Source organism: Schistocerca nitens, chromosome 10, assembly GCF_023898315.1.
Source record: "Schistocerca nitens isolate TAMUIC-IGC-003100 chromosome 10, iqSchNite1.1, whole genome shotgun sequence".
Lineage (NCBI taxonomy): Eukaryota > Metazoa > Arthropoda > Insecta > Orthoptera > Acrididae > Schistocerca > Schistocerca nitens.
The window spans coordinates 68,692,271-68,704,746 of NC_064623.1; the positions used below are offsets into that span (position 1 = coordinate 68,692,271).

General features: G+C 40.8%; 1 protein-coding gene across 8 annotated transcripts in view; it reads right to left on the reverse strand.

The window, feature by feature from the left end:
- The window catches only part of LOC126210040 (YLP motif-containing protein 1-like), a 392,244-nt gene that overhangs the window by 358,681 nt on the left and 21,087 nt on the right, over window positions 1-12,476 (reverse strand). For 7 of the 8 annotated variants that reach the window (XR_007540599.1, XR_007540598.1, XR_007540597.1 and 4 more), the window contains exons 2-4: window positions 4,197-4,281; window positions 4,014-4,088; window positions 75-280 (exon numbers count right to left, since the gene is read on the reverse strand). Coding sequence is in view for 5 of the 8 variants with exons in the window: in XM_049939145.1 (XP_049795102.1) it covers window positions 75-275 (201 nt within the window). In the remaining 3 variants the exon portion in view is untranslated. Of the gene's footprint in view, window positions 1-74; window positions 281-4,013; window positions 4,089-4,196; window positions 4,282-4,631; window positions 4,697-12,476 lie in introns of all 8 variants that reach the window. The other variant, XM_049939143.1, reaches the window with a different exon arrangement.

Sequence of the window (12,476 nt, forward strand, 5' to 3'; positions counted from 1 at the left end):
ACTTATTTCCAGTACAAACACCGATAACGATAGAAGGTGTCAAAGAAAACAGAGAGGAACAACTTGACACTCACCGTCGCAGTTGCAGCTGCCGAGGCAATGGCAGGGGTCGCAGCTGTGGGAGTGGCAGCATAGTAACCGTACTGCATGGTGTACGGAGAAGCTGTAGCCGCCGCAGTGGGGGCTGCAGCCGCTGCAGTTGCGGGGTATGCCTGGGCAGCGGCGGCGGCAGCATATCCGGCGGCGGCAGTGCTCCACTGATTCCAAGCCTGCATGCCTCCTGTAAAACCCACAGTTCCTCAATGTCTCATCTTTTCTACAGCACCAATTAAATTCCAGAGTTAATAATCAGACAAAAACTAATCTGGAGTTAACTATTAGTCAAACCCTACTATCAGCCATCATCATCATCATCATCATCATCATCATCATCATCAGGATCACAATATGGACTGTCAGATCCATTACATTTGTGACGAATACGGGTTATCCCTTCAATTCTTTGTAGCTAGACATTACAATCAACATCTAAGCAGCCAAGAAAACTTCCCTTCAGATCGAAACTGTGCATCGAATGTGTACTCGAACCCTAAACCTCACCTTCTGCCAGTGACGCTGTTACTGACTGAGCAATTCTGGTTTAAAAAGGGGGAAAGGACCAAACTGCTTGGTCATCAGTCCCTTGTTCATGTTAAAACAATCATACAGGGGAAAGAAGATAATAAACGAGACTTAGAGCACAATAAGGAAAGGAAGGAAATACGATAAGAACGACAGAAAGGCAATAAAAACCACAAATAACAAAAAGAGGACAGGAAAACCATAGAGAGGAGGCGCTTACAGGCTATTAGGCGCTCTAGGGAAGGGTGCTGCTTATGTCACTCTGACGCTCTTTACTTGCCTCAGCAACTTCCGGTGACCACCAAGGAACTGTCTTTCGTCGGGGCACCCTAAAGAATGAGGAATCGCATTTTCCACCGCAGAAACGATCTATGTAGTGACCTGCTCAACCACAACATCGATGGCACCATGTAGGGGAGAGTCAACAGTGGCAGCAGAGGTGAAGGCTACCCCCCCCCCCACCCCCTGCCTTGTTCAAAGCCCATCCGGGTAGGCGTCCGTGGGTAAGACGCCAGGGGAGTGACTGGAAGATGGGGAAGTGGTCACTACCACACAGGTCATCATAAGCTCTCCAGTGGATAGATGGGAGAAGGACAGGACTGCAGACCGAGAGATCAATGGCCGAATGTGTGCCTTGTGCCACACTGAAATGTGTGGGGGCACCTGTATTTAAGAGACTGAGCTCGAGTTGAGACAGGAAATTTCGACATCTCTACTTAGGCCAGTAAGCACATTGCCACCCCACAAGAGGTAATGGGAGTTAAAAATCTCCCAAAAGTAGGAAAGGTTTGGGGAGTTTATCAATCAGTGCAGCCAATACGTTCAGGGGAACTGCACCATCTGGATGAAGATATACGTTGCAGACAGTTAACTTCTGTGTCGTCCATATCCTGACAGCCACCGCTTCAAGAGGAGTTTGAAAGGGCAAAGGTTCACTACTTACCGAGTTCAGGACATAGATGCAAACGCCGCCTGACACTCTATTACACTCGCTATGGTTCTTGTAAAATCCCCAGTAGCCACGAAGGGCAAGGGTCCGCATTGCCGGGAACCAAGTTTCCTGGAGGGCAATGCAGAAAGCAGTTGTCATATGTGTGTGTGTGTGTGTGTGTGTGTGTGTGTGTGTGTGTGTGTGTGTGTGTGTGTGTGGGCGCGCGCGCACGAGTGTATACCTGTCCTTTTTTCCCCCCTAAGGTAAGTCTTTCCGCTCCCGGGATCAGAATGACTCCTTACCCTCTCCCTTAAAACCCACATCCTTTCGTCTTTCCCTCTCCTTTCCTCTTTCCTGATGAAGCATCCGTGGGTTGCGAAAGCTTGAATTTTGGGTGTGTGTTTGTGTGTCTATCAATACACCAACGCTTTCGTTTGGTAAGTCACATCATCTTTGTTTTTAGATATATTTTTCCCATGTGGAATGTTTCCCTCTATTATATTCTAACCATAATTTAAGATCCAGAAATTAAGCAATATAGCTTTGAAAGTTTAAAAGCATGCTCTTTCCAACTGAGGCAAGAAAAAGAATTGAACAAGACACAGTTGAGAGATTGCCCCCAAAAATTACACTAAAATTTGTATGTAGAAAATTACGGTCAATTTTGCAGATGCATACATTTTCACCTAGGCATCCAATGTTGATTAAATATGACCATATAAAGACATCACAGGTGGGAATAAACCTCTGAAACTTTGATGTGACTGGTTCATGCGAAAAGTAGCAGTGGCCAGTCAAACCTCAGCTCTCGGAATTGCGCGACAATCTTTTTAGCCACTTTAGAGGTGCGTATCTATATTTAGGTGTGGCTAAATACTTAATTTTTGCCATGGTGTGAATCAACATAAAAAAAGGTTCAAATGCCTCTGAGCACTATGGGACTAAACATCTGAGGTCATCAGTCCCCTAGAACCTAGAACTACTTAAGCCTAACAAACATAAGGACATCACACACATCCATGCCCGAGGCAGGATTCGAACCTGCGACCGTAGCGGTCGTGCGGTTCCAGACTGAAGCGCCTAGAACCACTCAGCCGGCAATCAACATAAAAAGTTGTCTATATATATATCAAAGCAAATTGCCAAATGTTTGCTATAACTCTTTGAAAAAAACCACCAAACTAGGCACATTTGCACCTTCGTACGTGATGTGTAGGTGAATAGCCTCTCTTTAAAAGACCCTAAAAATTCAATCACTGCACAAACTAAAATTAAATTTGGTACATGAACATCAAAGACCATATAGAACCTTCACACCAAATTTCATTACATTTGGAGACAGTTGAGCAGGGACACTTTTTAATGTTGGTACCTTTGACATGCTATCACCCTTAATTATTAGGAAAATTTCATACAGAAAAGTGAAAAAAACACGCACATGCTGGCTAGAATTTACCTTGGCTCAGTACAACCAAGTCACATAAAATCAACAAAAATAAATAAAGCTTAGCATCATCAGGTAGGAGAGTGGGAAAAACAGGGAAAGAATGGGAAGTGGTTGCAGGGAGAAAGTTGCACGTTGGAACCCCCCTTGCATTTTTCAATATGGTGCTGACAAATATTAGGATTTGCTACCAGTCAATTTGTTACCACAAACAGATTTTGTGTTTCAATGTTCTCTGTTTCCATGTTTGTTGGCTTCACTTGCTCACAACCAAACATGTCACCTACCAACCTAACCTACACCTCGGGCTGCACTACAGATCAGTCTGTCACCACAACCAAGATTTCAAGGGGGAGAGGGGGAGGAGGGGGAGGGGGGAGGAGGAGGGCAAATCTAACTTTTGGCAGCCGCAAGTCACTCCCAGCCTATGTTATAGGGTAACAAGGAGTAGTTATTTATTTTCATCGGTTTTGTGCGACTGTCAGCTGAACTGAGCTGCATAATTTTTCATGAAATTGTTGGTTATATATTTTTTAAACGTATTCCACTTAATACTAACAACAGTAACAATTAGACCTAATATCTGATCTTTGCATTTAGAGCCTCCTAAACTTTGCAATATTTTTCATACTAAAAAGTGGGGGGGGGGAAAAAATATCCGCTATAGCTCGTTCTAAGCATGAAAAACTGCTTTAACCAACAAAATGTAACCAGCCACATACAATAGGTAGACCACAGTTAACATAGTCAACACACTATGAAAATTCTACTGAATGTTCACTAAACTAGTTTTCAGCACATCCATAAGTAAAGCACCCATCTCCCTGAAGTAGTTTGAGCAGAATTTACTACAATCTAACAACAAACCACCACCTCCCACCAAACTAAGAATCAGATCACCTGCCAGATGTGGAAAATACACAGTTCAACACCGAACTCCATCTACGGTCTCCTTTATTTTTCTTAAAAAGTTGTTATTAGTTGCTGAGTAATGAGGAAGCTTCATAATTACTTTACCTGACAAATGCCGGTGCTGCTCCTTATTAGAAGTCGATCTTACAGGCTGGCCCCAAGTGCGATCTTCCGCTGCAACTGACAATGAAATTTATGGAGTGATGACTGGTAAAATTTACACTTGAAAAGAAAGGGCACTATAATAATCTGCCTTTCAATTCTCTTTAATCATTGTTTCATAGTTACCTTTCCTACTAAATGCAGATTCTCTGGATCACAAGTGCCTCCTAACCACAGAAACACTTCGCAACTGTCAGTCTGGTGTTACCTGCTAATGAAATTGGAAAACTTTTGCTGTATAAATGTCCGAAATTCTACATTTATTACAGTTATGATATACATTTTTAGCCACATCAAAAAGCCTTGTCACGATACCTACAGTAAATGCTCTAATTATTACCTGATCCAGTAAAAACAGCAAGGAATTTACATAATTTCGTTACATTAAAAAATTACTGAAAAACCACGATACGGCTATAATTTTTAAATTGCACAAATATGCGTAAAATTCTACTGCCTTAGTACTTCAAATTAGAAATACAAATGATAAGCTGTTACGAGTAACACACTTCTGTAAGATGTGACTATACAATAAAAGCAGTCTTTTCATATGAATCTTACTTTAAATCTAAAGCGCTTCTTTCACAGGCCACTTCAGACAATCCGTAACAGCTTTAAACAGAGCTCTGAAAATATATACAAACAAATTTTTAAAGTGGAACAGCTCATTAAAGTTCTATTTTGGAAAGTCATTTCATTTCTTCCAGTGTTTACCTTCCAAACAAACAAATTCAAATTGTTCTAATTTGTCTTAGATTTAAAGCACCATATTTGCTACCACTAACTTCTTGCTTCACCAATTCGTCACATTCATCACAAATTAACATAAAAATCTTGTAATGGTCATGAGTTTGACACTTTGAATATCTACCCAGAATATTTTTCATAAACATCAGAACTATCTTGATAGAAGAAAACTCCATCAGTCACTGGGTGTACATTCATTACAGCACATAAAATCCGTGATTTCACAGTTTATTTTTCTGTATAACAGCGAGGTATCAAGAACAATTCTGATAAAACAGTTACCAACACAAAACTTTAGATTCAGTTTGTGAATTATAACCATAATGTTCTGCAGTTCTATTTACAACTTAAAATGTCCATAAAAATGGAGGAATGAAGTCTTTTAAATAATACTTTAAGCCAGTCAAATAACAGTACCTAGTGTAGACAAGCCACTTAGCAACCAGAGGACAATGGTCATATTTGTGTGTGTGTGTGTGTGTGTGTGTGTGTGTGTGTGTGTGTGTGTGTGTGTGTGTTTTTGGAGGGAGGGAGGGGGGGGGGGAGGGGGAGAGAGAGAGAGAGAGAGAGAGAGAGAGAGAGAGAGAGAGAGAGAGAGAACAGTATTTATAAAGCCGACAAAGGAATTTGACCAACATGTTTAATGTGCCCCTCTGTACTCGTGGTCTCTATGCACTGAGTAGTAGTCTATCCTAATTCATATAAAAGCACATCATTAACAGTGATAGCAAGAAGCACAGATCACGAAGGGGCTGATGATAAAAATCTAATTTGGAGGGTGTGGGCACTATGGAGGTAGCATTACAGTATTTTAGAGTTGCCTTGAAATAGAATACAGGATGCCGCATTTCAAATGCTACTTTACCATTTCGAGTACTTGACATACCACTGTCATCTCACCTTTGATTTATATTTGTGAATAATGTGCAAAGAACACTATCAACCCCCCTCTCCCGAACTTCCTATTTCTATTCAGGAATAGACTGCAAAGAGAATGTATGCATTACAACTTTTATATAGTAATACATATTACAGTTAACACCAAGAGCATAACAATGTCAATGGAATAACAAATAAGCCAATACATGATTTTTTATAGTTAAATCTAATTTTAAAGTTTTTTTTTATTACAATGAACAGCTTAAACAAACACAGTCTGCATATGATTCTGGCCAGAGTCACTACCCAAGCCGAAACTGAAGGTAGCATAATCCCAGTGCACTTCTTTAGCATAATAATAATAATTCGTGGATGGAAGATATAAAATTAGAGAGAACAAGTTTTAGAATGTCCCTAAATATTACTCACCACTTTAGTATTTAAGGTTGGCAGTACTTGCTCAATTGTTTATGTTCTATAGAAGACTAACCATTTTCTTGGTCAACATATTTTTTAAAAAATTGCTTGTGAAATATAAAGAACCTAACTGTTCATTTTATACAGATCAGTTGCCAATGTAACAATGAAGAAATGACAATTCAGACACAAATTCAATGTTAATACACACAGATAATTAAATTGTTAACTATCTCTAGTGATCATTTAGTTTCAACTTCTAAAGTTAAATTCGTAAGCTCTACGGACTAGGTACACAGAGTGCCCAAACTGCAAAGCAATAATACCTGATCTACACCCTTTATGAAAGATTAACTTCCTGAAGGAATTCCACTGCACTTGATGTTGTAACTGTAGGTCCCTAACCCCAAAGTGCAACCAAGATTCTCAGGTTAGTAACTGTGATACTAAGAGTAAACACTTAGTGGCAAACTAGATTCAGAGTTTGTAAATATGGCTACATAAACATGACAAATATCTAGATTCACATGAGTACAAAAGAAAACAGGTGTCCAGCAAATAAATTTAATTTCTGTAGAAAACACCCAAACAACCATCTTAACGCTCTGAACGTCATGGTTTCTATGAGTTGGGAAACTAAATACTACGCACATCAACACACAAGAATGTACACTAGTTGAAACAACTTTACTTCTTAGTGTCAGCTGATGAACATGAAAATTACACAGTGTTGGCAATTTAATACACTATGAAAACAATGTTAGAAGCAACATATTCCAGAAAACCTTGACAGGATTAACATCTTTTGGACTTAACAAGAAGGTAACAGTGATTGCACTGCCATAGTTGCTCGTATTTGACAGGGGAACACAACTATATAAGGAAAATTTCCTGTAATCAAATGAGTCAAAAATAATTTTAGCCATCACTTGTCAGTCTTTGTCAATTAACTTCTTATTGGGATCACCCAGTGTTCTCTCAGTATCTCAAAAATTCTCGCAGTGCACTAATCAGCACCGGCTGCCTGCTGAATACTTATAATCAACAGCTTATATGTTGATAATTTTTCATAAGCCTAACTACATTCTCATTTAATAGAAATGATATCTTGTTCAAGATGTATTTGAAATTTAGAAACACAGGATTATAAATATGCCTAGATCTGCAGTTAAGGTTAGTAGGTTGCAAAAAAAAGCCGTACAGCAGGTGAAGAATGACTACTGATCACGAAGTATGCATGACCCATTTCTGAATTAATCTTCATAAATCTAATGTGGAAATATAACAAACAAATTAGTATGCAAAAATACATAACTTTTTAGATATAACTAAGCAACATTAAACGCAAAAGCAAACATTCTAGTCCCACTTACCCAAGTGCAAAGGTAGCACAAGAACAAGAGTGTTACCTGTTGCACACATACATGAGATAACAGCCTACTAAGCGAGTTCCCACAAAACCGGGACAGGATGACAAAACGGCCGCTAGGTGACAGAAGCATAAATGTAGTGGTGCCATGTCATATATACTATGATGATAAATTACATAAAATGGCAAAATGAAAAGTGGTACATCAGTGCACAAAGGAATACTGTTGCGGAGCTACTTTAACAACATAATAATAAAAAAAAGGTTATAAAGGTCATATGATACAAGTACGTGGCACTATACATCCTAGGAGATAGGTAGGTCATTGACCGACCACTAATCATGACAATAGTTTCATTTTCTATCAAATGATGTGAAGCCAACATTAACAATTTGCTGTGGTAATACCAGAAAATAAAGCACAACAAAACCATTGCAATAAAACTGACATCTGCAAATACATCAGATGTACAGAAACGTGAATAATAGGACATTAAAATAATAAAATGGTAACAGTATAGGTATAAAATATTGTAATACAGATCTAAGATTACCAAAATAAATAAAAACAGCCAAATTGGGTAGTATATGGCCGATGATGGTGGGGGGAGGGGTGATGGGTAAGGAAGCTGGAGATCCATGCAACTGAGGAGAGTATTGAGAATGAGGGAGTGGGGTTGTTGCTGGAAGTGAGCAGTCTAACAAAGTAGGGAATAGTGGACGAGAGGACAGGAAAGGAGGGACCACATTAAATAGCATTGTCAAATATACTTCGAAGTATATAACCATAATACACAAATTACAAAACAGATTAACACTGGTAAGTAATATGTATGTAATATTACTGCTAATATGTTGCATGTTCCGAAATCCTCTGGCCCACATGGGGTGAAAATAAACATCATTATATACACATACTTATAGGTATTTACCATAATACACATGTTGAAATGAATTTTAGAAAAGGGCAAGGGTGATATACACTCCTGGAAATTGAAATAAGAACACCGTGAATTCATTGTCCCAGGAAGGGGAAACTTTATTGACACATTCCTGGGGTCAGATACATCACATGATCACACTGACAGAACCACAGGCACATAGACACAGGCAACAGAGCATGCACAATGTCGGCACTAGTACAGTGTATATCCACCTTTCGCAGCAATGCAGGCTGCTATTCTCCCATGGAGACGATCGTAGAGGTGCTGGATGTAGTCCTGTGGAACGGCTTGCCATGCCATTTCCACCTGGCGCCTCAGTTGGACCAGCGTTCGTGCTGGACGTGCAGACCGCGTGAGACGACGCTTCATCCAGTCCCAAACATGCTCAATGGGGGACAGATCCGGAGATCTTGCTGGCCAGGGTAGTTGACTTACACCTTCTAGAGCACGTTGGGTGGCACGGGATACATGCGGACATGCATTGTCCTGTTGGAACAGCAAGTTCCCTTGCCGGTCTAGAAATGGTAGAACGATGGGTTCGATGACGGTTTGGATGTACCGTGCACTATTCAGTGTCCCCTCGACGATCACCAGTGGTGTACGGCCAGTGTAGGAGATCGCTCCCCACACCATGATGCCGGGTGTTGGCCCTGTGTGCCTCGGTCGTATGCAGTCCTGATTGTGGCGCTCACCTGCACGGCGCCAAACACGCATACGACCATCATTGGCACCAAGGCAGAAGCGACTCTCATCGCTGAAGGCGACACGTCTCCATTCGTCCCTCCATTCACGCCTGTCGCGACACCACTGGAGGCGGGCTGCACGATGTTGGGGCGTGAGCGGAAGACGGCCTAACGGTGTGCGGGACCGTAGCCCAGCTTCATGGAGACGGTTGCGAATGGTCCTCGCCGATACCCCAGGAACAACAGTGTCCCTAATTTGCTGGGAAGTGGCGGTGCGGTCCCCTACGGTACTGCGTAGGATCCTACGGTCTTGGCGTGCATCCGTGCGTCGCTGCGGTCCGGTCCCAGGTCGACGGGCACGTGCACCTTCCGCCGACCACTGGCGACAACATCGATGTACTGTGGAGACCTCACGCCCCACGTGTTGAGCAATTCGGCGGTACGTCCACCCGGCCTCCCGCATGCCCACTATACGCCCTCGCTCAAAGTCCGTCAACTGCACATACGGTTCACGTCCACACTGTCGCGGCATGCTACCAGTGTTAAAGACTGCGATGGAGCTCCGTATGCCACGGCAAACTGGCTGACACTGACGGCGGCGGTGCACAAATGCTGCGCAGCTAGCGCCATTCAACGGCCAACACCGCGGTTCCTGTTATGTCCGCTGTGTCGTGCGTGTGATCATTGCCCTCTCGCAGTGTCCGGAGCAAGTATGGTGGGTCTGACACACCGGTGTCAATGTGTTCTTTTTTGCATTTCCAGGAGTGTATTTATCACATTTAACAAAAGATGACCAATAAGCACACAAAATTGTGGAAAAAAATTGAAAAAAGGGAAAATGAGTAAGGGACAGAGGCTAGAGGAAGAAAAGAGGAGAGGGGGAAAATGTTAAGAGTTACACTTTCTGTTACAGTGAATCCGTTTGTTGAGAATATTACAACTATTGCTATTAAACTGTCTGTAAATTTCAATTTCTTCTAAAATATATAGGTCAAGTCCTTTGGGTTCAAATGTACAATACAGGAAGATAATTGACATTTGAGTCTAACACATCTGTATTTTCAGTAAAGTGACAAACTGTGGCTGTGGATTTTTGTTGCCAAGTCCGTCAAATCTGGTTCAAACACGCACCCTGTTTGTCCTAGGTAAAAGCTACTACATAACTCACATTCGATTTGATAGACTACTGACTTTAAAAATGTATTTTGTTTACCATTGATCAAAGTACATCAAGTAGATTTCAGTTTTCGACGTGTCTGTAAACAAATGTGAATGTTAGCCTTCTCAAAGGCATTAGCTATCAGCTCACAAAATGGGCCTCTGTACGTAACATGGTGGTTTCTCAGAGCACATTAAAGAGTGTTTTAGTTTAATGAATATCCAGTCCTCAATATTTTTACATCAGAGCTAGCGTAACCATTCATTAAACCTACATGTATGACAATCTCAATCTCGTTCTTTACATTTTCCAAACATAAATGATGCTTGTTTAGTTTATGAAACACACAAGAAAAGAAGGCCCACTTATGGGAATGAAGTTGGCAGGGATCAGCATTAATTACGACATTCATAACAATGATTTCCTACAAATGTCTAAAGGAAGCACTGTATTGCATGTTGAACTGAAAAGATTTCACGTAGTTATTTTGGAAAAAATTGAAATCAACGGACACTTTAATAGCAATAGGCATAATATTCTCAACAAACATCCCTTTTTTCTCTCCCCCCCCCTCCCCTTATTCCCTTGCTCTTTTTTCCTTTTCATCACAACTTACATCTACAACGATACTCTCCAATCCACCTTACGGCATGAGATGGAGGGCACCCCATACCAATATTTGTCATTTCCTTTCCTGTTCCACTTGCAAACAGAATAAGGGCAAAACGACTATCTATACGCCTCTGTACGAGACCAAATTTCTCGTATCTTATTTCCGTGGTCCTTATGCGCAATGTATGTTGGAGGAAACAATCATTCAGCTTCAAATTCTGGTTCTCTAAATTATCTCAACTGTTTGTCTCGAAAAGAATATCGCCCCCCCTCCAGGAATTCCCATTTGAGTTCTCAAAGTATATCCATAATACCTACACATTGTTCAAACCTACTAGTAACAAATCTAGCAGCCCACCTCCGAATTGCTTCGATATCTTCCTTTACGCCATCAAGTTTTTTTCTTGACTTTGAAAAGACAAGAATAGGTCGCACTAGAGCCCTATATGCAGCCTCCTTTACAGATGAACCAAACTTACCTAGAATTCTCCCAATAAATTGAAGTTGACCATTTGCATTTCCCACAACAATCCTCACATGATCATTCCATTTCATATTGCCTTGCAATGTTATGCCCAGATATTTAAACAACATTACTGTGTCAAGCAGAACACTACTAACACTGCATCTGAACATTATGGGTTTGTTTTTTCTACTCATCCATATTAACTTATATTTAGTACTAGCTGCCATTTTGTCCAAGTCATCTTGTATCCTACTACAGTCACTCGATGACGACCATACACCATAATGTCATCAGTAAACAACTGCAGATTGCTGCCCACCATGTCTGCCAAATCATTTATGCATATAAAGAATAACAGTGGACCTATCATACTTTCCTGGGGCACTCCTGACAATGCTATTGCCTCTGATGAACATTTAATCTTGTGGACAACATACTGGATCCTATAACTTAAGTCTACGAGCCACTCTAGTATCTGTGAACCTATTACATATCCTTGTACCTTCTTTAACAGCTTGCAAGAGGGCACCGTGTCGAACGTTTTCTGCAAATCTAGAAGTACGGAATCTACCTCTGGCCCTTCATCCATAGTCCACAGTATACCATGTGAGAAAAGGGCAAGATGAATTTCACACAAGCAATGTTTACTAAAACAATGCTTTTTTATGAACATAAGCTTTTCAGTCTCTCAAAAATTTATTATATTCAAACTGACAATATGTTGAAAGATTCTGCAGCAAACTGATGTTAGGGAGATTGGTCTGTAATATTGCACGTCCATTTTTTGCCTTTTCTATACACAGGATTGGCATGGAGCACGCTTTTGAAAAACAAAATTTGGATTCCTTCCAGACATAGCGATTTATTTGTTTTCAACTCCTTCAGACGTTTCTCTTTGCCAGGGATGCTTATTACTATGTTGGCCATACGGCAGTCTATTTGATGGTCAAACAATGGTACATTTGTACAATTCTCCTGCATGAATGATTTCTTGAACGTGTCATTTAAAACTTTAGCTTTCATTTTGCTATCTTCAACTGCCACACTAGATTGGTCAACAAGGGACTGAAGGGTAATTTTATGTGAAATCACCTAGTGGCCGTTGCCCTTATGTCACAGTTTTTCTGAAA